General features: G+C 42.9%; 1 protein-coding gene across 1 annotated transcript in view; it reads left to right on the top strand.

The window, feature by feature from the left end:
• Window positions 1–22870, top strand: part of LOC124115155 — a 38950-nt gene extending 16080 nt beyond the window's left edge. The window contains exons 2-8 of the mRNA XM_048389562.1: window positions 7214–7301; window positions 8470–8621; window positions 9270–9579; window positions 10790–10879; window positions 12824–12945; window positions 17570–18348; window positions 20221–22870. Of these exons, the coding sequence (XP_048245519.1) occupies window positions 7214–7301; window positions 8470–8621; window positions 9270–9579; window positions 10790–10879; window positions 12824–12945; window positions 17570–18348; window positions 20221–20370 (1691 nt within the window). The 3' untranslated portion in view covers window positions 20371–22870. The remainder of the gene's footprint in view (window positions 1–7213; window positions 7302–8469; window positions 8622–9269; window positions 9580–10789; window positions 10880–12823; window positions 12946–17569; window positions 18349–20220) is intronic.
• Window positions 22871–26980: the final 4110 nt, after the last annotated feature.

The raw sequence follows: 26980 nt of genomic DNA, 5'->3' as shown, positions 1-26980 counted from the left end.
ATCATCAAGCTCGAAATCTAACTTTATATTAAGGCAATGTTAACTGTTTATATCAAGACCTTGTTAATTGTTACGTCTAATGTCATCGTCATACTAGAAAACTAACTTACTATTAAGGCAATGTTAACTATTTATATTAAGACCTTGTTAATTGTTGCCTCTAATGTCATCGTCATACTGGAAAACTGACTATATATAAAGACAATGTTAAGTGTTTATATTAAGACCTTGTTAATTAGTTGCGTCTAATGTCATCGTCATTCTGGAAAAACTAGCTTTATATAAAGACAATGTAACTGTGTATATAAAGTCCATGTTAATTGTTTATATCATATAAGGCTATATCAACTCGTCACGCCGAAGACCCGGAATATTGCTAAAAACGCGAAAACCATACACACTGACTCACTCACCATATTTACTGTTTATAACTATCGCCATTGGAAACTGAAGATATTGTGCCGATCATTTTATGATGGGCTCAGAATGACGTCAGCGTGAAGCTTCCTTCAAATGCCTTATATATTATATAATGTAAACTTTCAACAAAATTCATATCTTTTAAAATTCTGTATCAGCCTGAATAGTCTATCTTGAATTCGGAAAATGCTTGATTGTGAGTGGTCACTCACAGGTTTCAAGTCACAATAAACCCCCGCTGATTGAAAGAGATTTGACGGCCGCATCACCGCGGAAGTTATTTTTTTAGAATAATTTCGAATTATTACAGTACTTGACGGTAGGCATATTTAAATAATGAATAATATGTATAATTATAGAAAACAAAATGCAAAATTGCGGTTACTGTTCAAAGGATGCGTGACAGTACATATCGTGCAGAAAACACGATAGAAATCTGGAGTATGTATATCAAGTTTTGAGGACAACTGTGAGCTTTCTATTTGGTGCTATTCTTTATACGACTGTGACGCCATATCTTTTGCGTCACAATGGGCGATACAATGCCATATTAGGCACGTACGGTGTAGAACGAAACCTTTGCAAGGCTTGCTTAGTTTTCTATAGGGGGTGCCCACATCATGTTAGCTTGCCAAGTTGCTGTGCTACACTCCCCTAGTGCCGGTCATACGTTCGCGTGAAGTATTACGATGTAAACAAATTGATTGATCATATAGATCGCCATATAGTTTTTAGAAGCTGTGGTCGGTAATTGCGTAATTCAGATCGACAACCCACTCAAAACACTGGACTCAACCCATGCCGCTTCACTCAATGTATTTGCTAACAACAAAGAATTCGCGTTTTATTTAGTTATGGTAGAACTCGAAACAAACATACTGTGTTTTACATGTAGAGCAAGGTACATAAACATGTACATGTAGATTAAACCCCGCTAAATTTAACATTTGAAACCCAACGCTGCGCGTTCGGTTCCAAATTCAATTAAGTGCGGTTAAATCTACAGGTAACCAAGCTCTACATTCTAAACACAGCATGTTTATCTCCTAATTCAGTCCGCGAAAATGATAAACTACATTCATACATGAGCTGGATAAAAACCTTTCGAATTCTTTTTCTATAACGAATTTCTCTAACGAGTTTAGTAATAAAAACGGCTATCGTTACAACATTTACTATGTTATGGCATAAGGATACCCGGTTGTACCATCAGAGTACTTAGCTTAGGTATAGCTATGATTTGTGAACACTCCGGATCCCCGCCTCCTCTGTGCCGATGAAAGTCTGGTCGGCCTCCTCAACATATCGGGGGGCACGGGTGGCCCAGTCGTCCAAGGCGCCGCGATTCGCTGTACAGAGTTGCGTCCCTTGGGCACGCCAGAAACCTATGATTGTGGGTTCGAATCCCGGTTCGCCCCGATTATGTTTCTAGGTTTGTCAGCACCATACCCGTGCTCGTGGGTTTCACCGAAGTGGTAAACGTCTGACACCTGCATCACTTCGGGCTTTCCTCCCACATTAAGCTGACACGCCGTGATATAACTGGAATACTGTTAAAAGCGGCGTTAAACCAAATTCACTCACTCAACATATCTCCACCAGTATGCAGACTAACGGTGTCAGGAAAGTGGTGTACTGTCTAAAGTGAGCGTTTTGCATCTCATCTTGTTAAATTTTAACAAATTTAATATAATCACGTTGTTTGTAACAGATATGACAGGACTAAGAAAAGTCATTGAAGTGAACTATGCTTATTTATCCTAATATAAACATAAATAAAATAGATAAATAAAAGCGACAAAACCCTTTCCATATTCATAAGAAATCCCTGCCCAAAACAGAGTCGACTGAACGATTCCGTGTAAATCATGAGTTGGTGTTAATGAATCACTATCAAATAGTGATGATACTATGTGTTACTCGGAAAGGTGAGCGTATCCTGCCCAACCGGTGCCACCCTTTACAAACACATGCTGAGGCAAGTCGATTGCTCCCCTATTATAGCAAAGGTAGCTGTGAATATCCTGGCAACTATTTTTTATGAATGTTTCTTTCCAAAAGTAAATATGTAAATACTATTAATCGTGACTGTTGATATAATAAAAAGTGAGTGAGTGAGTATGGTTTTACGCCGCTTTTAGCAATATTCCAGCAATATCACGGCGGGCTTCACACACTGTACCCATGTCGGGAATCGAACCTGGGTCTTCGGCGTGACGAGCGAACGCTTTAACCACTAGGCTACCCGACCGCCCCTATAATATAAAGCCAGCAGTGAATGGGTACCCGGTAGGAAGAGATTGTAATATGTCTTCTAGCGCCTCTCTTAGGTTGGGTTGTATACTCCCCTGGGAGCTGAGAATGAAAATTATGCACTCTCACTCACTGACTCATTAACTGGCAGTTATAATAGAAACATTAGCATTCATTTGGTGGATGAAGTCCGGGGTATTAGAAATGGACTTTTCTACGAGTTCTTCCCCTTATAAAGTAAAGATCATATCAATCTTAATTTGAACGACGTAATATATCATTTTATCGCTAACAGTATGCAACAAAATGATTACCAAATACGGATCACTCCACGGAAACGATCAATATTGAAAGATTACCGGTTCAAAGTGTTGATTTATTGCAATCAATACTAGCTGAGAGTAATTCAATGTCGTTAACAGCAGCGCGTGCATATGCTCGTCTCACAAACAGTGTAATATATTTCAGATACATTGCAAACTGCTTAAGACTCGGTGAGTTGTAAGCGGGTCATTGATTCACGAGGATCGTTGCTCACATTATCCGTCTCTGGACTGTTTGGTCAAGACAAGGCTTGTAACTTCTTTGATAGGCATTTAGAAGTTGGAGTACTAAGTAAGGAAAATAATTTATGGATGAACAACTTCTTTATTACAATTAAGAGCGACGTTTGGTGTAGGTTCTAACACCGTTATCAAGCAAGTGGATAACGGTGTTAGAACCTACACGTGCACGCACACCCACCAATCCACACATCCACACACGCATCACGTACACATACGCGCGCACGCACGCACGCACGCACGCACGCGCACACAAACACACACGCACGCAATCAACACACGCATGTTAATACAACGGCAGACCATCAATAAAATCCTCGCCCAAAGATGGACCTTTCCCTAATTCTTGCGACGACACCAAACAAACATCAGTCCTGCCTACCAGGCAATAACAGTGCTACTCCCCACAAACAAACCCCTAGTTACACATAACATACAGATTCGGCCAAGCACGAGTGGAGTTATTGAAATATTGGATTATTAGATATTACATTGACAAACTCGATCAATATGTCTTCCCATAAACTGTCATTCTCTGTGCACATGTCCCAGCGGATACTGAATAGTGTTTGGCTGTGATTGATAGCTTTTCCTCAATATCCACTGAAGGCGATAAGGGAAATGTCGGCCATATTGACGACATCAAATCACGACATTACACTTCCAGATCAAACAGTTTGGCTCTGGTCTACATTCACTTCAACCGACGGACTGCTGGTTCACGTGACCTTTATTTCCACGTGGTGTACTTCAAATATACACGGCATTCAAAACGTTTCACGGGATGGTACTTTCTCTAATACCATAAGGGGGCGGTCGGGTAGCCTTAGTGTTTAAAGCGTTCGCTCGTCATGCCGAAGACCCGGGTTCGATTCCCGACATGGGTACAATGTGTGAAGCCCATTTTCCGGTGTCTCCCGCCGTGATATTGCTGGAATATTGCTAAATGCGACGTAAAACCATAATCACTCACTCACTCACTCACTCACTCACTCACTCACCCACTCACCCACGCACCCACCCACTCACTCACTCACTCACTACCATAAGAACGTATGCTTGATACATCACGCCATACACTACCAGCAGCAGTTCGTCGGTCCACACACCGATCTTAGACACTAGTAACTAGTGGCGACACGGATGGCCCACTCGCATTATGTGTCCTAATTCACTGCTCAGGGTTGCGCTCCTTAGAAGCGCCAAAGAAATATAATCTTGGATTCGGTGTGAATATGTTTGTAAACACAAAACCATGCTCGCCTTAATCGTTTTGAGACCCGCATCACGATTTGCTTTCTTCCGATCAAGATGACACGTCGGGATGATGTTGTTCAGAGCGGCTTCAGACCCAACTCACTCACGCACCATGCCTTATCATGGGAGATAGGATTCGAGACCACGGTGTCTTTTAACAAAGCGATCTTAGCGCTACGACTATCGTTAATGTGTGTTAAAGTATGGGAATAACGGCAGACTTAGCACTGAGATCTATCCGTTGATCGACCAAGGGCTGCAACAGCGCTCGCATAGCAGTATTAACCGACATGTGTAGCATATTCTCCGGCACACGTTCATTACTTATGTTTGTACAAAACATTATTGTCACTTTCTTGTGAGAGAATAGCTGAAATTTGTAACGGTTTTAATATTTATAAGCAGTGTTAAGGAGAACAGCTGAATATGAAGAAAGAACTACATGTGGAGCCGACGTACCGATTGTTATTTTCATAACGAAATATCAATAATGGCCGTTAATGTTGCGGTTTAGTGCTATGGGTATAATCCAAATGGCTCCCGAAACCATACAGGTTAAACATGGCCATGTCAATACAACCCTCCCTTTGACACAGGTGGAGTTTTGTAACATGCATGTATTATAACAGTATTAGTTCCTTCTTCAAATGACGGGTGGCCTACTCGTGTATAACCCGCAGTAAGCTCTTGCGCCCTTTAGGCGAGCCAGACACCTGCGATCGTATCAGCGAATAGTCGTGGGTTCTAATTCTAGATTCCCCGTGATTATGTTTCTAGGTTTGTCATCACTCATGTTTGTTGGTTTCAAGAAGAGGTAAAAGTCTAAAGCTTACTGAATCCGGGCTCCCTCCTCCCCCCCCCCCCACGCACATCCATTAAGCTGACACATCGTGACATCACTGAATACTGTTCAAAGCGGCGTTCAACCCACTCGTGCTCATACCTACGTCATTAACACAACATATATGGACCAGGTCGTTGCATTGTCATACTAAGTTGTAATTATCATAATATAAAGCGCCGCTGTGTCCCCTGAATGTAGGTTCGAATCCATACCGCATAAATGATGAATCTTGGTATGTTAAGTGTCTGTTAAGGGGTATACATGTGTTATTTCAGGCGTTCCGCCCACATTTAGCAAACGTTTATGCAAGCTGCTGTAGTCGGTGTGACATGCGGCAAGGGACAGTTGGTTTGATTTTGATATATTCCAGCCTACAAGTGCACTGTAGGTGATAAGAGCGAAGGAGTAAACTCTTACGCCACTTATAGCAATATTCCAGCAATCTCACGGCGGGTACACCAGAAATGGGCTTTCTATCCATTTAGGGAATCGAACTCGGTCATTCGGAATGACGACCGAACACTGTAACCACTAGGCTACCCCACCGCCCTGTAGGCTATAAGAGATGGACCTGAGTTATCCCTTAGGGTATATGCATCATGTCAGACAATCGGAACTGGCTTCAGGAAGCTTCAGGAACAACGTCAAAAGTACGACGAAGCAGCATGTGTAGTGGTTACCATAAGATATGGATGCATGTTGCTACCCTAAGCCATACATGTTTAAACTGTACCAGATCAAGATAATTTATTTCGCGAGCCTAAGTGAACCGCCTTCACACTCTGAATATGCGTATAATTCTAGCTAACCCATGACAGAAGACGTTATTGGTGTTGCTATTGTATTATGTGCTGTTGACTGGCGTGGGAGTCGGACTACACAATACTGGTACTATACTGTCAGCTTACTTAACTTACAATACTTGAAAGATATTGGTGAATGACCGGTTAATACCGTTCCATGTACCCCATTTCCCATATACCGTCGTCATGGCAACCAGGTCTCAGTATCGATGAAATGCAAGCCCCTTACAGTGAAATGCCGTCTTGTAATGTAGTCAATAAAAAAATATATAGTTTATTACGCTAATTTTCGTCTTATTTAATCCTGTTATTTTAGTCACTGGTTGATAAAACTCAACATAAAAATGTTTGGAATTCTTTCTCCTTATTTTCAATCAATCTGTCAAATTTAAGTCGATTTATATAATTGTTCACATTGACTGTAACATTTAAACGCATTGGCTTTAGATGCACATGAAGCGCAGAGGCTTAACGTAAACCAGTTGTAGTCCTGTAACCTTTAAAAATGAGGACAAACACATCGCATCGGTTTGTTTTCAAATTGTGGAAAATATTAAAACATGGCGGAGGGTAACTCGGGGAATACGGTTTGATGAACTTTCAGAGTGGCTGTATACAACTCTCCAGGCAGCTGGAGGTGCTGCCCTCGAGGTAATCCTCTGTGTGTGTGTGTGTGTGTGTGTTTGTGTGTGTGTGTTTGTGTGTGTGTGTGTGTGTGTGTGTGTGTGTGTGTGTGTGTGTGTGTGTGTGTGTGTGTGTCTGTGTGTGTGTGTGTGTGTGTGTGTGTGTGTGTGTGTGTGTGTGTGTGTGTGTGTCCGTGTCCCATTGAGACTCCATGCCGCAGTTTGACACCCCTCTCAGACACAGTTGTAGTCGACCAGTCCCTGTTTTATCCCCTTAATGCTGAGCGCCAGGCAGGGTAACAACAAGTACTGTGTGTACTCTCTCTCTCTCTCTCTCTCTCTCTCTCTCTCTCTGTGTGTGTGTGAGAGAGAGAGAGAGAAGGAATAACGTGTGTATATTGGCCTGCGTCATAAATACAGGGATTACAGTGTGTATTGACCTTGTTTCAGATATTGTGATGGACATCGTCAGAAACTGTCAGTTCGTCACCAAGGTCCGAGATGACGTCATCATCAAGCAGGGAGACAAGGGAGAGTGGTGAGATAGCAACTGTTTATGGATGAGCACAGAGTGAGTGAGTGAGTGAGTTTGGTTTAACGCTGTCAGCTTACCGTGGAAGGAAAGACCAAAGTGATGATGCAAGTCTTAGATGTGTCGGGAGCATGGGTGGCCCAGTCGTCTAAGGCGCCGCGATTCGCTGTGCAGAGCTGCGTCCCTTGGGCACGACAGAAACCTATGATTGTGTGTTCGAATACCGGTTCGTCCCGATTATGTCGTTAGGTTTGTCCGCACCATACCCGTGCTCGTCGGTTTCACCGAAGTGGTAAACGTCTGAGACCTGCGACACTTCGGGCTTTCCTCCCACATTAAACTGACACGCCGTAATGTAACTAGAATACTGTTAAAAGCGGCGTTAAACCCACCTCACTCACTCACTTAGATGTGCACCACTTTGGTGAAACCCACAAGCACGAGTGCGGGACGCTTTTTGAAATCTGAAGAGTTATCATCGAATTATCAATTATCATCTCGGAATTTAGCTATCAGCTACATGGTATGTGAAATACTACTGACTGTCACTGTCGGTGCATTGTTACAGTATGCTTTCCTTCCTTTCGTTCTCTGGGTGGGTCGTGGTGTAGGTATTTTACCATAGACCTGCACTGACCAAAATATTCAAAACACTGATTGAAAGCTTTCTAAGTTGTTTTGAGCAATCATAAACAAAGATCATGTATTACGTTATTCTGGGGACTCTCCAGGGTGCTCTCCTGGGATGTGATCTCAGACACTTGGTATCTCTTGTGGGAGCACGTTTTGAACAATACATCTCCGATATGTCTTTGAAACCTATGCACATTAACCCCAAACCATCTTGAAACACTCGCTAGAATTAACACCATGTACATGCATACATCGAAAAGGCTGTAGGTCACCAAACTCAATACATATATCATACTGGTAATCTAACACAATACATATGAATACGTCTTACTGGTCATCTAACACAATACATATGAATACGTCTTATAGGCTGTGGTCATCAAACACCCTGCATATGAATAAGGTTGATTCATAAGGCACGGTCAAGACTCGATTATTAACAGACTACGTCATATAACTGGCATTTTGCTGAGTGCGGCGTTAAACAAAAAACAAACAAACAAACAAACCAACCTGTAGATGAACTGTCACCTGGTTCCAGTTTCTACATCATCCTGGGCGGCCAGATCTCCATCTACATCCTCAACAAGGACAAGGACGGAGAGGATGAGTCCGAACTGGACATCATCTACCGGAAGGGCAAGGACGGCAAACTGGACAGGGGCAAGCTGGGATACTTCGTCACACATCTGGGTGAGTGAGGAGTTCAGCGTCGTACCGGAAGTATTTAAATTACATCCCTGCGTTGTAGCTTTATGTTGGAGGAAAGAACAAAGATACGCAGGTACTTGTGGTTTAATTCCTGAATGAAAAACAGGAGCAGTGGTTCAGTGTTGCCGTTACCAAGGCTCATATTTGAGGTGAATCTGGGATTCGAACTCATCACCAACGGTTGCTGACACGGGTAAGGGAGACAACTACGAATTTGACGGTGAGTAGAGCAGTGGGGAAGTGTTATATCAAATTTTGATTCCACGAATAATCCCTGTTTTGTAATTCACTGATGTCGCCCACACCCCGGCTATATGAGGCCAGTTATCGCTTTTGCCCCAGTCTTCTTAGTCATTAGTGTCTTCTCGTATTAAACGATATTTCTTTGATTCTCTAATGATCGTATGTTACACCTACTTTTACTAATCTTTTACAAGGGGATGAGAGTATGCCTTTTTGGTTGATGCATGTCATCGTATCCCAATTGCGTGGATCGATGCTCATGATATCAATCACTGGATTGTCTGGTCCAGACTTGATAATTTACGAACCGCCATACAGCTGGATTATTGCTGAGTGCGACGTTAAACAACAAACAAACAAACAAACAAAACGTCTGGAATCTTGTAGGTGCTGGTAGCCCGTTCGGCGAGGTGGCCCTGGCGTCAGATGACTGTATCAGGACAGCCTCCGTGATATCGGACGAGCGGACGGACCTTGTGGTGGTGGACAGACAGCTGTACAACCGGTCAGTCAGGGATGTACTGGCCAAGGAGTTCAGGGACAAGGAACGCTTCATCGCCGGCAACAAGCTGTTCTCGTCCTGGCCTCCCAAGTACCGCAAGCAGTTGGCCATGGCCATGTACATGGAGACCTACTCGTATGAGGCCCCTTTGGTGCGACAGGGCGAGAACACAGAGAACATGTACTTCATTCTCAGGTGAGAGCAGGAACAGATAACATGTACTTCAATCTTAGGTGAGTGCAGGAACAGACATGTACTTCATTCTCAGGTGAGAGGGGACAGAGAACATGTACTTCATTCTCAGGTAAGAGCAGGAACAGAGAACATGTACTTCATTCTCAGGTGAGAACAGGAACAGAGAACATGTACTTCATTCCCAGGTGAGAACAGGAACAGAGAACATGTACTTCATTCTCAGGTGAGAACAGGAACAGAGAACATGTACTTCATTCCCAGGTGAGAGCAGGAACAGACATGTACTTCATTCTAAGGTGAGAGCAGGAACAGAGAACATGTACTTCATTCTCAGGTGAGAACAGGAACAGAGAACATGTACTTCAATCTTAGCTGAGAAGGAAGTGAGAACATGTTGGTATTTCTCGGGTTAGAGCGAGTTGGGTACGTTATGGGAGAATTAGGAATCATGCTGATGTGCCTATGTGCGAGGCATGTGATAGCGAACTGAATTCACATTATCAGTGAATACAGTAACACTAAGAGTGCCCCCACCTTGCTGGTGTGTGATGTGTTGTGAAATACAACCCATTCCAACAGATTTACCACACTGATCACCACCACTTCCTGTCAAAACATACCATTGAATAGCGATATATCTCCCACGGGAAGATAGTAGAAGTTCGTTCCTGGGTCTGAATAATTAAAACGTAAGGCTAATTTGAAACGGTATGAAGACTGGGAACCTAATGCCTGTGTCTGTTTCAATCCATATGCGTATGACACGTTGTATGCAAAAATGACATTTTGAAATAATCGTAGTGAAAATTGAAATGTAAAGTTCTGTTCGTCATATTGTACTTCGTGTTAGACGCATTGGGATTCCGGGTAGGAATATTCCTCAACAACCCATGCTTGTCATAGGCGGAACCTCCCTCCCCATCCCTCCACATGTGGTATGCTGAAGACAACCCACCCCCAACACCCACTCCCAATAAGAGAGGGTTTTTAGATTTTGGACCCTTCCCTTTTAAAAAATATTGGATCCGCCCTTGTTGATGCATGTCATCGTATCCCAAATGCTAATGATGTTAATCACTGGATTGTCTGGTCCAGACTCGATTATTTACGCAGACCGCCGTCATGTACATGGAATGTTGCTCAGTGCGGCGTTAATCAACACACATTCTTCATGTGTAATGTCACATACGCCATGTGTCTCTCCTTGCAGTGGCCAAGTGGAGGTCCAGATTGACCCCTCACAGCACCCGCTGCAGTACCGGAAGATATTCTTGGCTGCCAGTCAAACAGAAACTGCCAAGTAAGCTATAAAAATTATATACCAACAAAACTAATGGAAATATGCCTTCTTCATTTATATAGAAGATATTAAGTGTATTTATGAAAGCGTGTGAGCACGGGTGGTCCAGTCGTCTACAGCGCGATTCGCTGTACAGAGTTGCGTCCCTTGGACACGCCAGGAACCTATGATTGTAGGTTCGAATCCCGGTTCGCCCCGATTATGATTCTAGGTTTGTCAGCACCATGCCCGTGTTCGTGGGTTTCACCGAAGTGGTAAACGTCTGACACCTGCATCTGACACCAGATTCAACTAATTGTGTTTCTTGTTTTGTCATATAGCTGGGACATTGCTGAGTGTGACGTTAAACGACGAACAAACAAACAAACCATGCGTGTGTTCGTATGTTTTACTGACGTCGGATGTGTTCGTGGGTTTAACTAACGTTGTGAAGTGCATCACTTCGGATTGTGCCGTTAGACCAAACTCACTCACTCTCTTTTACCGGCTCTAGCAAATTACATCTCAAGGTTTCGCCCTGTTGGGCTTTGGAGTCATAATAGGTCAGGCAGGTCGTAAGATCCATACAGTGGCTCGGATGGCAACCCGGACTGTGTGTCACAACTTTGACGATGTATGACGTTGGCCATGACATACGCCACTGGTTCCCTTGTCCAATGTGTCATGTAGCTGAAACAGTGCTGCACTCGACGTTAAACAACACACAATCAAACCTACATGTCTCCAGTTTCCGTGGTACATGTAATTGCTTTTTGGTCTGGTTCTTGATTCTGGTGGGGCGGTCGGGTAGCCTAGTGGTTAAGGCGTTCGTTCGTCACGCCGAAGACCCGGGTTCGATTCCGACATGGGTACAATGTGTGAAGCCCATTTGAGGTGTCCCCCGCCGTTATATTGCTGGAATATTCCTAACAGCATCGTAGAACCATACTCACTCACTCTTGATTCTGGTGACAGACTCGTCCTTTCACCTGCGTTATCACGTTCTCGCATACAGATGGCATTCCTGTACACGTTGAGGTATACAAGAACACTACAAGAACACTGATTGTGAAAGTTTGGTTCAACGCTGCTTTGAACATTAGTTCCGTTACATCACGGTGTGTCAGATTGATGTCAGAGGAAGCCACAGGTGATCAAGGACATGTACTCGTTGGAGATACTCTAGATCAAAATGTGGTGCAGACAAACCAAGAAATATGACCAGTTTGAATCTGGAATTCGAACCCATGATCACAGGTTTCTGGCACGCGTAAGGGTGGGAAATGAGACGCCCAAAACGACAGGCCATCCCTGGCCCCACTGTAGTTGGACAAGTCAGTCTGATATTAAGTGTCTCCTTATATCCGTATGTGAATGGGGTGGTGTTGTAGGGGAAACCAAACCCATCCACATCAAGAAGAATGATTTGTAAAAACGGCATGTATGTGAATGTAGGGACTAGGCCATAACTTTTGCAGTGTTGTAGTGTACTGGTAAGTATACGTAAGTATTTGTGTGTAAGCGTAGTGAGCATAGGTGTGTCCGTGTGGGTACACACGATCGAGGGTTTGGGTGATGGTGTGAGTGAGTCAGTGAGTGTATGAGTGTGCGTAGGTCGGTGAGTGAGTGCGTGTGTGTGTTAGTGTAAGTGTTAGTGAGAGAGAGAGGGGGGAGGGAGAGAGAGAGAGAGAGAGAGAGAGAGAGAGAGAGAGAGAGACAGCGTATGTTCGTTTATGTGTGTGTGAGTGACAGAGTGAGCTTATATATTTATGTAAGTCTGTGCGTGTGTCTGTTTACAATACAATAATACAGTGTGACGCTAACCATACCACACTAAAATATGTAACTAGGTCGACCAGTTTCTGTGAAGGTAGCGTTTCGAGAACTGGGTCAATATGCCAATACGCGTTTATGTTCACGATTGTAGCAATAAACAGAGTGTAACAAAGTCATTTCTCTGCAAAGATTGTTAAAAAAGGCGGAGAAAGCACGTCCCCCGACCGAACACCACAACAGCAACAACATAAAGAAGAGGGACAACTTCAAAAGCATGAAGCTCTGCTACCTCGGTATCAACGAGAGTGTAGGTAGGTGTCTAAGCATTAACACTTGGACTAAACACAGCACTGACCGCTGTAATACAGGTATAGAATAATCAATTGTGCTTTTAACAGTGTGGAATTCTGTTCCAAATGTACAAATGCTAGCAATTCTAAATCAATTAATTATACTTTTTTTCAAGGTGCATTTGGAACAGAATTATACCTTAAACATATAACAATTGTAAAATTACGTGTGACCATGGCACAATTTCGTTGCGGTTCCAATGGTCTCAAAACAGGAACTGGCAGGTATTTCAATATCCCTAGAGATAAAAGGCTGTGCACATTTTGTAAGAAAGGTTACGTCGAAGATGAATACCATTTTGTGATGGTTTGTGTCCGGTATTAAACACTGCGTGAGAAGTACATCCCTACTACATTTATACCACACCTTACCCGTAACTAATACAAATACAATATACTGTTGTCAACGGTAACGAATGTAGATAGACACATGGCTATGTTTATCTATTATGCAAGTTGCTTTAGAAAGATACATGTTGATTATTTCTATTGTTACATATAGAGAATCTCACCCGAGTGTCTTTTGATATCAAATATATCAACACGAGTTGATAAAAGTGGGAAAATTCACGAGGCTTGCCGAGGATTTTTGCCACTTTTATCAACGAGTGTTGATATATTTGATTTCAAAAGACACGAGGGTGAGATTTTATTTATCATCCAAACATCATTCTTCTAACTTTTTCAATTTGGAGACATTAATTAGCAGTGTCTTCAGTGTAAAAAGTACTGCTAACAGCATCAGTAGCAGAGCCATTAGTGATGTTGTTTGATTGTGACGTCATGGTAACCAGTGATGTCACAATGGTCTGCAAAGCATTGTGATGTAATTTCATTGCAGCGATATCTACAGTGTAGATATTGCTTGATCTCATCCAAGCGATATCTCCTGTGGGAGCCAGTTTTGGATGATAAATATTATATGCTGACTGACCACCTGTATAAACAGGAGGCCTACATTCGTCATGAATAAAGAACATATTAATTAAGCAGTGAGGACATACACATAATTTATTTAAATTATAATCATAAGCCCTTCGCGAAGATCTTTGACTTTGTGTACTGTTTAGGTTTAGGTTGCTACAGAAATGACGCTTATGAGTCCAATTATAAAAGTGGGCAAATCGTCAATAAGTAGACAGTTTATAAGTACACTATTAGTATGTAGACTATTCATAAGTAGCCTGTTTATTCGTGTCTACCTTTCGTCACCTGAAACTGTAACCTCAAAGTAAGTACAAGCTCCATGTTAAAATATATTCGACACAATCCATCCCAGTGAAATACACGTATGAACGAACAAGTGTAAGCAACAGTAGTGATCTAAGGGATTATATCTACTCACTGTGAATACTATGTAGAATGACGTAGCAATTAAACTGGTTATTATAATTACTAAAACGTCTATGCTTCGCCCCTTTCAATATGCCTTGGCTAGTCAGTGGTAAATATGTATTCGTCAAAGATAAACTAAATGCACGGTTTTTTATTTTAAGTCATTGTCATTTTCCAATCAGTTCACCGTAATTTAGGTATTCTGCTTTATTTGCAATCTATTCCATTTAAGAATTGACTTTCACTTTGTTTGAGTTCACTTGAGTATGAACCTTCTGAGAGTGAGGGGGCACGGGTGGCCCAGTCGTCTAAGGCGCCGCGATACGCTGTGCAGAGTTGCGTCCCTTGGGCACGCCAGAAACCTATGATTGTGGGTTCGAATCCCGGTTCGCCCCGATTATGTTTCTAGGTTTTACAGCACCATACCCGTGCTCGTGGGTTTCACCGAAGTGGTAAACGTCTGAGACCTGCATCACTTCGGGCTTTCCTCCCACATTAAGCTGACACGCCGTGATATGACTGGAATACTGTTAAAAGCGGCGTTAAACCCAACTCACACACTCACTCACTCTGAGAGTGAGGCCAAACTGTATGAACGCAGAAACTTGCGATACACGTGGTAACCATGACAACACATGTGTATCAACGCACACAACTATAATTTCATAAAAGTAGCCTAACATGACATGAACTTTTAAGGATAACAACTTGTACATAATTTCTAACTCCGGTTCAGTGTTACCTCTTGCGACGTCCACCCCACAATGTAATTGTTTTTATAATAAAAGTGCATGTGACACCAGTCGACACCACTTCAGTTTGTCTTTTACTGGTACTCATCTTCTTAATTCAAGCTCCTTAAACCTGCCTGCAACTACACCAATAACTTCAACAACACCGACAGTCTGCAAATAGAAACAAAGCCTGTCCAAATAATACATTTATTGGGAAATATTACAACTGCTTATTTCTCTTAAGACTGTCAACAGTATTGACGTTCCGGACCAAGGGATATTAAAAGGCACATATTTACGGGCGTATAAAATCGAAAATCAAATACGTCCCCTTTTTCTCACCCCACTGGGACGTTTAAACGGTAGTGTTAAACATTTGTAGTAGTCAGTGTACAATATATCTGTAGAAATTAATTGCATTGTGTTTGCATAGGGGTATAATATCTGCTACCTGATGTTTACGAGGGGTTGATTCTTTAAGCTGGGGACGCTGTGGTATTGAAGCTTTGGTTACCAAGGGGAGGTGTGTGTTAAGGGAACGGTGTACTGAAGTATCGATCTGCTGTCTAGCCTGCTTTTGTATTGTTGGTTGTGCTTCGAGGGTCATCCCATGTCAACTTCTTTTGTTAACGTTATCTTTTTCATTTGACCTAAATAGACGGAGGTGTATTTCTCCAGATAATTGTTCTCCTCAACCGTTGGTGTGTCTGAAGAATCTATGAATCCTAATTCGAGGGTTGGAGTGATAGCTTTTGACATACCTTTTATAGATTCATGTAGTTTCAGCTAAACCAGTTCAAGGTTAATCTTGATAGGTTCTCGGCCGTTGAACTTTTGGTTAATATATAGGGGTTGAAAGAAAAGTAGTCCTTCGGTTGCATGTAGTACTTCGGTAGTACTGGCATATGCAGTGGTGAAGTGGGGTTGACGGTGGTGTAGTTCTAAGGTTGACAGTGATGTACATGTAGTACCGGGATTGGCGGCGGTGTTGTGCCGGGGTTGGCGATGGTGGCGGTGGTGTAGTGCCGGGGTTGATGGAGTGTAGTGCCGGAGTTGACGGCGGTGTAGTGCCGGGGATGACGGTGGTGTAGAGCCGGGGTTGGCGGCGTTGTAGTGCCGGAGTTGGCGGCGGTATAGTGCCGGAGTTGGCGGCGGTGTAGTGCCGGGGTTGGCGGCGGTGTAGTGCCGGGGTTGGCGGTGATGTAGTGCCGGGTTTGGCGGTGGTGTGGTGCCGGGTTTGGCGGTGGTGTGGTGCCGGGTTTGACGGTGATGTAGTACCGGGGTTGATGGTGGTGTAGTACCGGGGTTGACGGTGATGTAGTACCGGGGTTGATGGTGGTGTAGTGCCGGGGTTGATGGTGGTGTAATACTGGGTTTGACGGTGATGTAGTACCGGGGTTGATGGTGGTGTAATACTGGGTTTGACGGTGATGTAGTACCGGGGTTGATGGTGGTGTAATACTGGGTTTGACGGTGGTGTAGTGCCGGGGTTGACGGTGGTGTAGTACTGGTTTTGACGTTGGTGTAGTGCCGGGGTTGACGGTGGTGTAGTGCCGGGGTTGGCGGTGGTGTAGTGCTGGGGATGACGGTGGTGTAGTGCCGGGGTTGACAGTGGTGTAGTACTGAGGTTGACGGTGGTGTAGTGCCGGGGTTGGCGGTGGTGTAGTGCCGGGGTTGGCGGCGGTGTAGTGCCGGGTTTGACGGTGGTGTAGAGCCGGGGTTGGCGGTGATGTAGAGCCGGGGTTGGCGGTGGTGTAGTGCCGGGGATGACGGTGGTGTAGAGCCGGGGTTGGCGGTGATGTAGTGCCGGGGTTGGCAGTGGTGTAGTACTGGGATTGACGGTGGTGTGGTGCCGGGTTTGACGGTGGTGTAGTACTGAGGTTGACGGTGGTGTAGTACTGGGGTTGACAGTGGTGCAGTACCGGGGTTGGCGGTGGTGTAGAGCCTGGGTTGGCGGTGGTGTAGTGCCGGGTTTGACGGTGGTGTAGAGCCTGGGTTGGCGGCGGTGTAGTGCCGGGGTTGGCGACGGTGTAGTGCCGGGGTTGACGGTGGTGTAGTGCTGGGGATGACGGTGATGTTGTACCGGGGTTGACGGTGGTGTAGTGCTGGGGATGATGGTGGTGTAGTACTGAGGTTGACGGTGGTGTAGTGCCGGGGTTGATGGTGGTGTAATACTGGGTCTGACGGAGGTCTAGTGTCGGGACTGACGGTGGTGTAGTGCCGGGGTTGACGGTGGTGTAGTGCTGGGGATGACGGTGGTGTAGTGCCGGGGTTGACGGTGGTGTAGTGCTGGGGTTGACGGTGGTGTAGTACTGGGGTTGACGGTGATGTAGTACTGGCGTTGACGGTGATGTAGTGCCGGGGTTGACGGTGGTGTAGTTATGGGGTTGACAATTACATTTGTGAAATAAGGAACTTTCCGACTGCTCCTTAAAAAGCCTAATTAAGGTTTCTCCCACTTATCTGCAGCCGAGGGGAGCATAGTACACATGGATAATATCCCATCTCTGTTGCAGGGGACATCGAGATGCTGCTGGAGCTGAAGACGTACATGCATACGGCGGTGTGCAAGGAGAGGACGGAGGTACTGGTCCTGGAAATGAAGCATTATGAGAGGCTGTTCGTTAGGAGGCATCAGAGGACTATAGAGTCTATGAGAGACGAGCTCGCCGTCAAACTAGAAACACGCATATCTCTCCTGACTCAGAAAGAGGATATTCCTCTACTCGGGTACCTACATAGTAGGATTCTAAGCCGCTATAAACCCCCACCCCCTGTAGAAAAAGACAGACGTGAAATGACTACAGTTTCTGCAGCTGAAAAAGAATTTCTGAACCATCGAGGACCTTTGATAGACATGTTCGGACCGGGCAGTGTGTTTTATATGATTCGCGTGCGGGAGAAGACGAAAGAGAAGCTGAGATTGAAGAGGCACCGGAAGGTGGATCAAATACCACCAAGTCATGTTCATGCAGTACAACTACCCCAGAGCATGCTGTTGGCGGCTCAGAACGCCCGGGATGAAGTGGACGGACATGGCCGAGATGGGCCGAGAAGCTTCAAGAGTATTCAGAGTTCCCATCAGAAGGACCAGGAGTCCAATGATGACTATATGGGCGACATGGACTACTATGTTGATGATGATGCTGAGCCGTTGTCAATGGGGGTGACGATAGACCAGGAGTCTCACGACGCCGCCTTGACAAACTTAGAAGAGAGAATCAGACTTTGGCTGAAGAGAGAAAACCCCAAATCCAGGTCCAAGGTTGCTCAACTGAGAAGACTTGCGCTACAGGTAGGATAGGTTGATTGGTTGGTAGGCTGGTTGGTTGGTTGGTTGGTGTGTGAGTGAGTGGGCGAGTGAGCGAGTGGGTGTGTAAGGACTGCTCCAGCAAAACCATCACGTCGGGGGACACCAGAAATTTGTTTTAAATTGTACCTATCTGGGGAATAGAACCCGGGCCTTCGACGTGACGACCGAACGGGTTAACCCCATTACTAGTACAGGAAATTACTAAAACTGTCATTCAAATTCAGTTTTTGAGCATACACTTTCTGACATAATATTTAAACTTATATCCCAACATGCTTTGGGGCGGGTAAAGTTACGTTCAAAATGGTTGTATCTGGTCACATGAATGCCCACTGCAGGAATACATTGAGGGTCGTGATATTGCCTTGCCTAACACAATTTCCTATTTCGTCGGATGAATGGGAGAAAATAGAACATGCAACCCTGACCCAGGGGACTTTAGTTGTCATGGAAGTCGGTGACAGCATCCATTGTTTCATGACGTCACTGTATGGAAACCTGCCGTCTTTACAGAGCTACAGATAAGCAGCGTATTTGCGTAAAATACCTCCCCAAAATATTCAAAACCCAATTACTTTCAATTAACTTGCGTACAGAAACGCATGTATTAAATGAAAAAACTCAAATGTATAAAAACAGCACGCGCAAATACCCAATGAAGCTTTACCAGCATGCATACAAAGGAGCAAATTTCCGAAACACAAGTACGAGCTAATTTACTTTCCGAGTCAAGCCTATATATATAGAACAGTTATATACATAAAAAACATTATTTAATTTGTTTTAAATCTAAAAATGTTCACTAAATTTGGGAAAAACACAATGGAGTGATGACCAGATGAGTGACAAAATATTGGTTACCCAAAGAAAAGTGTAATAACCCGATTAAAATAGAAACCCTAGAGTAAAAGCTCAAATGTTCAAAATGTTATCTGGAGCTCAGGTCTTTGCAGTGTAAATGAGAGACACATTGGTATCGGGTTCTAGCAATGGTCTTGATGTTGTTGGTTGCTGTTCACAGTCCAGTCCCAGGAGCATATATATGTGTAAAGTTGCTGGCAGTTCTAGGTGTAAAGTCGTTGACAGATGGAGGTCAAAAGTTACTGAGAGTTGTAGGTGTGAAGTTGCTGACAGATATATGTGAAGGGGTTTCTAACAGATATAGGTGTACCGATACTGAGAGATATAAGTGAAGGTTTCTAACAGATATAGGTGTACCGTTACTGACCGATATATGTGAAGGGTTTCTAACAGATATAGGTGTACCGTTACTGACAGATATATGTGAAGGGGTTTCTAACAGATATAGGTGTACCGTTACTGACAGATATATGTGAAGGGGTTTCTAACAGATATAGGTGTACCGTTAAAGACCGAAAATTGTGAAGAGGTTTCTAACAGATATAGGTGTACCGTTACTGACAGATATATGTGAAGGGGTTTCTAACAGATATAGGTGTACCGTTACTGACAGATATGTGTGAAGAGGTTTCTAACAGATATAGGTGTACCGTTAAAGACCGAAAATTGTGAAGAGGTTTCTAACAGATATAGGTGTACCGTTACTGACAGATATATGTGAAGGGGTTTCTAACAGATATAGGTGTACCGTTACTGACAGATATATGTGAAGAGGTTTCTAACAGATATAGGTGTACCGTTACTGACAGTATATGTGAAGGGGTTTCTAACAGATATAGGTGTACCGTTACTGACAGATATATGTGAAGAGGTTTCTAACAGATATAGGTGTACCGTTACTGACAGATATATGTGTAAAGGATGGTGATATTACCTTGTGATACAATTTCCTACTTGTGTCAAGTAGCTGACAGTTGCGTTCCTCTGTTGCAGGATATGGACATACAACCCCGACCCGGAAACCGTGTTGTCATCCGACGACGGCAGCCCACCAGCACGCCTCCTCTTCTGGACCAAGAACCCACCAGAGAGACAGAGAGAGAAAAACTGTCACACCTCAAGATATTACTGACCAACTCATAGTCTTCCATGACGTCATCAGCTAGTTATTCTAGCTGAATGAGCTATGAACTATGACAATACGATAAAGTCGTCTCTGTTATCATGACGTCGTAGTGACGTCATTACTGGACTGTTGTGACGCTACTCTGACGTAACTACTGGTGACACTACAATGACTTGAACGACCGTCACTGTTAATATCGTTGGGCATATGCGATGTAACACAGCACAGTTTTACTTTGTTACAACGGGAATAGGAAATATGTATGTGAAATGACACGGTAAGGATAAGACATATCTGTGATATTAAACAGTGGGGATAGGATACATCTGTGATATTATAGTTTGAACGGGATTTACCTTTGATATTACACATTGGGGATAGGATATATGTTTTATGACGAATTGAGGACAGAATATACTTACCACCAAAAGAAACGCGAACCATTGAAACATAGAGAAGTATGTACTTTAGAAGAGATGTTTTCCCATGTGTACCACTTGATGACAAAACTAACAATCAGCCAAGTGTCTTTATTCTCATCACGATACGCTGCACGTGATCCTGCATGAGGCAAATGATGCATCTCGAGTCTTGGATCTATGACGTCACATGTGATGTGTTCAGGAGCGTCGGTTCACACAACATACCAGTGAGTTTGTTTGTGCATCGAACCAATATAATATCTCATGAATACGAGTAATTCACCATATATTAACCAACATGTATGGTATTCGCGTTACTTTTATCGGTGAGTATATATCTGTGGTATTACACAGTGGGGATAGGATATATACACAGTTGGGATTTTATATATCTGTGATGTTACACAGTTGGGATAGGATATATCTGTGATATTACAAATAGGGATAGGATATATCTGTGATGTTACACAGTTGGGATAGGATATATCTGTGATATTACAAATAGGGATAGGATATATCTGTGATGTTACACAGTTGGGATAGGATATATCTGTGATATTACAAATAGGGATAGGATATATATGTGATATTACACAGTTGGGATAGGATAGATCTGTGATATTATACAGTTGGGATAGGATATATCTGCGATATACATTAGGGAAAGGGTAAATCTGTAAACTGACACAGTGGGGACAGGATATACCCTATGATATACAGTAGGGATAAGAAAACTATGTAAGCGGACGGGATATAATGATCTGTGATACAACACGATTGAGTCACGCTCATGAATGACGTTAATGACGACACAAAATGAATAGTTCCTGATGTTAGACATTGTGCGGGGGGACAGTGGAGGACTCGATGACAGCCTGGTGTTACGTGATAGAAACTATAACCTCTCCAGTCAACTCATATTTGAAGATATTGCTTTAAATATTCATGACACGACACAAGAAACTGTCTTCATAATTCTGGTGTCAGTTGTGTGATTGCTACCTCTTCGGCTGGATACCATGTTCGACATATCCGTTGTTTGTACATTGAATCTATGCTCTACATTCGTTTTTTTCAAAATAATGGCATTTACAAGCATCTTTCTGGTCATTCAGAACAGTACTTAGATACATTGTGTTTTCAATGCATTTAAAAGATATGTAAACACATTCGCAGTCTGACTAAATAATTTTAAGTTGCTGTAGATTAATTTGGAAATGCTTGCACCTAATTTCTGTTGTTTATTAAATTAGTATAATTTACTTCTCGAACAATTCTAGGGTTTATAGAACACGTCTTCGCCATATACTTTTCAGATACTTTAAGAAAGTGCTTAAAACACGTCGACACGTACATTAGCCTTAGCCACACCTTGCAGAGTGTACACACATCAATCGTGATAAGGAGGTCACGAGGTTACGAAAGCGTTAAACGAACAATGTTACATTATTAACAGCAACTTATGTCGAAGCTCTGTATCTAGGCCACGAATTGCTGTGCCAAATATTGAATAAAGCTCCGTCCGTCATTACGCGGACATTTTTTCCTGGACGGGAAATAGCTAGAATGCATCCCCGCCCGCAAGTATCGATTTAGTGATCCTGGACATCGACTGGAGTGATCAGAGTATATACACTGCACTTGAAGGGTGATTTTGTAAATAGCCACATATAGAACAAACCCACAATAAATGTTTTATATGAAAATAACTCACGTTTGCTTTGTACTTTGATGGCAAATGGTATCGTGGTGGTATTAATTATCAACTCATATCTGTCCTGAAATAGTGGATGTCAAGTGCCTGCATCACAATAACCATTGTTCTCGGTCCACTAGCGAGCATTGCGTGACTGGCTGGCGTCGAGGGATGTGTGAAGCTTGGGACTGTATAAAGAGTAACCTTGTTAGACTGGACAATTTCTGCTTGGTACATATATACCAAGGGCATTACTAAGTTCCTATTGGGAATACAGGTTAGTTAACTGGTAACGGTATTTTTTTGGTATTTTTATCGTTTCATCTACCAAGAAATTTCTAAGCCACAGCCTCTGTCTTTGTTGAAGTGGCGGTAACGACTGTCGAATACAAGCTGTGTATATATGTATATATATATATATAGGGAGAGAGAGTGAAAAACTGCATCAACACACTGGCTATTTTTAACTTTGACATACAAAGAAGTATAATTTGCTGATTGAGAACACGTTTTATTAATATATATAAAGATGAGGTGAGATGATATGGGGTTAAACGTGACGTTCAAGATCATTGAACTCATAGAGCGACGTGCATGCAAGTGTTTGTGTGTGCGTGTATGTGTGTGTGTGTGTGTGCTTGTTCTTAGTTCAGACTAATGCCAATTTTATAGTGCTAGCCTATTGAGATACCATGCCGCAGTTTAACGTCAATACCCCACTCAGATACAGTATACTGACTCCGAGCCGACCAGTCCTTGTTTTAGCCCCATAATGACGAATGCCAGACAGGGTAACAACAAGTACCATCTTTTAACGTCTTAAGGCAAGGGAGAGAACTGCCTGTAGATGTCAAGTTTCAACCCTTGCCGAACTTGGCTGGAATTTCTTGGATCGATTGTAGGACCACCAAAAGCTATTACGAGTTATGTCCCTTCTTTGTCCTGCCTATTGACCTATCCGATTCCACCTCTTATAACACTTGCATTTGCCTCAAACAAAATGGCGGCGCCCAGTCAAGACGATCTGATCGATAATCAAGATCTACATTGTAATACCTCGCGAAGTGCATCAAATCACTTCAGCATCTTGATTAAAAACATGAAAAGATTTGGAAAATATCTGTCGACGCCCAGTTGACGGAACACATGCTCCAAAAATCCTGCAATCCACCGAAATATGCACGGCAGTCGCCATGTTGTTTATAAACCGGATGTCGATTTCGTTACGCGATTTTGATTGGACTAGCCAAAATATAACTCCATAATTCCAGCCTAGTTCAACAAGTGTAGAAACTGGATTTAAAGTCAGTTAACTCCCTTGCTTCAGGAAGATGACCCATTGCGAAATAACGGGAATTATCACCAGGGCCGAACATTTCATGCAAATTAACAGTGTTCGAAATACCTGCCTGCCCGACCGTCCGAGACGGGTTGATTTCAACTCGGGCTGCCAGATTTTCAAATCCCCCTGCCCGACGGTCGGGTTATATTTCATATGTGACAATATTCTAAATATTTCCCGATGATAATCATTAATTCACATGTAAAGATGAATGATAAAATGTAACCAAAAAGAAATCCCGTTAGCTTATCCTGAGAAACATATGATTATAGTGGGCAGGCAGGTTTTGGTCAGGGCTGGCAAGTATTTCAGGAAAATATGCAAACGCTATTGGAGACTCCATTTAATTTAATTAATCAACTCAATATTTAACTCTTTTCAAATTCAAAGGGACAATGAAGCAATAATGTGTAACTTAAACATCAAAACGTCATGAACTACAATTGAGGGGACCAATGAGGCCTCTGACAGCGCTAACAGTCTCAAGTGTTAGCCATGTCATACTGTCCCAGTCTACGTGTTCCGAAACATCCGCAAGGGTTGGATCACTTGCAATTTATTACATAATTTAAGCCCAGGGGCTAAAAGGAGATAAAGAATTTAATCCCATGACATTCTAATGACATTATTTGACAACAAATTGTCTTTGCAAGGTAAAGTCGCGGACTGCATCCTCAGTTATCAAGGGTGATATTTCTCGGTGACGTCACAACTCCATGTCTCATATCAAGGTTGAGGAACGCGGTCTTGTGTACAGGGCACAAACCAGGCAAAGTAAACCATCGATAGGTGTATGCAGAAACGGCCGGCCATGGCAGTACAGCAATACTAGGATGCCTCTAAAGTCAACGTGACGTTACGTCCCTGCATTTTCACAAAGGGTAGAACATGATCTCGAACGATATCGTCTCGGTAGCGTTACCGTTTATATTGACATTAGCAATGATGAGTTGTGTTCTCCCATGAGTTATGATGCCATCCCCTACCATTACACTTCCATCCCCAAACAGACGACGTTGGGTAACGCAAGCGTCGCTAAAACGTTCTCCTGGACGCCTTGCACGATTCTCAGAGCTGTCCAGATGAAACCTGGAAATCTGTGAACAATTGTACTGTCCCAGTCTTGTCTTCTGAACCTCAGACGCTGTCTTCACAAAGGTTGGCGTGCCTGGCGGTGATGTGGAAGCAAAACTGGGCGTATCGCTGGACGTCGGGCTGGATGTCGTGCTCCCTCAGCCGTTTACACACGGTTCTGCCACTACTTGCTCTCAACCCAGTAATTGTACGAGCGGTTATTGTGGCAGTTTGGTATCTATAAATGCACCAAAGGAATATTGTTGTCTTGTTGACGTACCGTCACACGTGGACGACTGGTCCGTGACAAGTGATGAGTGTTGCCCTACTGTGGATGACGTCTCCAAAGAGATCATATTGTGTTTCGATGGACATGAAAATATCTGGCAACTACGTTTTGCGCCATTCTGTTTTGCAGCATACACCCTGCCCGTAGACGTTGATTTTCACAACCTGTAGCAATGCCTTAGCTTTTTTTACGCTTAACAAAAGTGCTTTAATGAGCACCAGCTAGCTGAAAAATGCACATGCAAATTCTTAAAATCGAGATGTCTTCATAAATATGTTCTGAAAGATGCATTTATTAATATCAGAATGAATTTATACTTATTGTAATGAATTTATAATATGACAGTTACTAGATTCCGTTAGTATATATTAATTTTTTTCAAGGATATATAGGATAGTGTATTTCTTATACTCTTGTGAGGTTATAGATATAGAAACATTTAAGCAACGACACAAGGCCCCGTGGGGACCCCCTGTCAACGGAAGAGGAATGGGTGTTGCTGGACTGTTACTGTAGACATTTGACAGAGATTTTATGTGCGCTTCTATCGCTCTCGTTCTAACGCACGGGGCACAAACACACACACACCTATTAGATGACAGAACAAGACGTGAGACTACTTGGTACGTGTCAGGGGCATAAGAGGCCAACCTCCCGTTGTCGGGATGGGGGTAAAAACAAGGGGGCTGTCTTTCCGAGCTGATGCAATCGGAGCCATTAGGGGTTTTGTTTCTGGCCTTCCATGATAAAGCAAAAATAGCATGACTACAACAGACATCGTAATGTTCATTGTACACACCTTAATCTACACACACCTTGTAATGTAGACACCTTAATATACACACACCTTGTAATGTAGACACCTTAATATACACACGCCTTGTATAGTACACATCTTGATATACACACGCCTTGTAATGTAGACACCTTAATATACATACACATTGTAATGTAGACACCTTAATATACACACACCTTGTATGTAGACACCTTAATATACACACACCTTGTAATGTAGACACCTTAATATACACACACCTTGTATAGTACACATCTTGATATACACACGCCTTGTAATGTAGACACCTTAATATACACACACCTTGTAATGTAGACACCTTAATATACACACACCTTGTAATGTAGACACCTTAATATACACACGCCTTGTATAGTACACATCTTGATATACACACGCCTTGTAATGTAGACACCTTAATATACATACACCTTGTAATGTAGACACCTTAATATACACACACCTTGTAATGTAGACACCTTAATATACACACACCTTGTAATGTAGACACCTTAATATACACACGCCTTGTATAGTACACATCTTGATATACACACACCTTGTAATGTAGACACCTTAATATACACACACCTTGTAATGTAGACACCTTAATATACACACACCTTGTATAGTACACATCTTGATATACACACGCCTTGTAATGTAGACACCTTAATATAAACACACCTTGTATAGTACACATCTTGATATACACACGCCTTGTAATGTAGACACCTTAATATACACACACCTTGTAATGAACACATCTTGATATACACACGCCTTGTAATGTAGACACCTAAATATACACACACCTTGTAATGTACGCATCTTGATATACACACGCCTTGTAATGTAACCACCTTAATATACACACACCTTGTAATGTACACATCTTGATATACACACACCTTGTAATGTAGACACCTTAATATACACACACCTTGTATAGTACACATCTTGATATACACACGCCTTGTAATGTAGACACCTTAATATACACAC

Source organism: Haliotis rufescens, unplaced genomic scaffold (assembly GCF_023055435.1).
Source record: "Haliotis rufescens isolate VD_foot unplaced genomic scaffold, xgHalRufe1.0.p SCAF_8, whole genome shotgun sequence".
Lineage (NCBI taxonomy): Eukaryota > Metazoa > Mollusca > Gastropoda > Lepetellida > Haliotidae > Haliotis > Haliotis rufescens.
The sequence above is the reverse complement of the archived record's forward strand: the minus strand, read 5'-3'. Positions and strand labels throughout refer to the sequence as shown.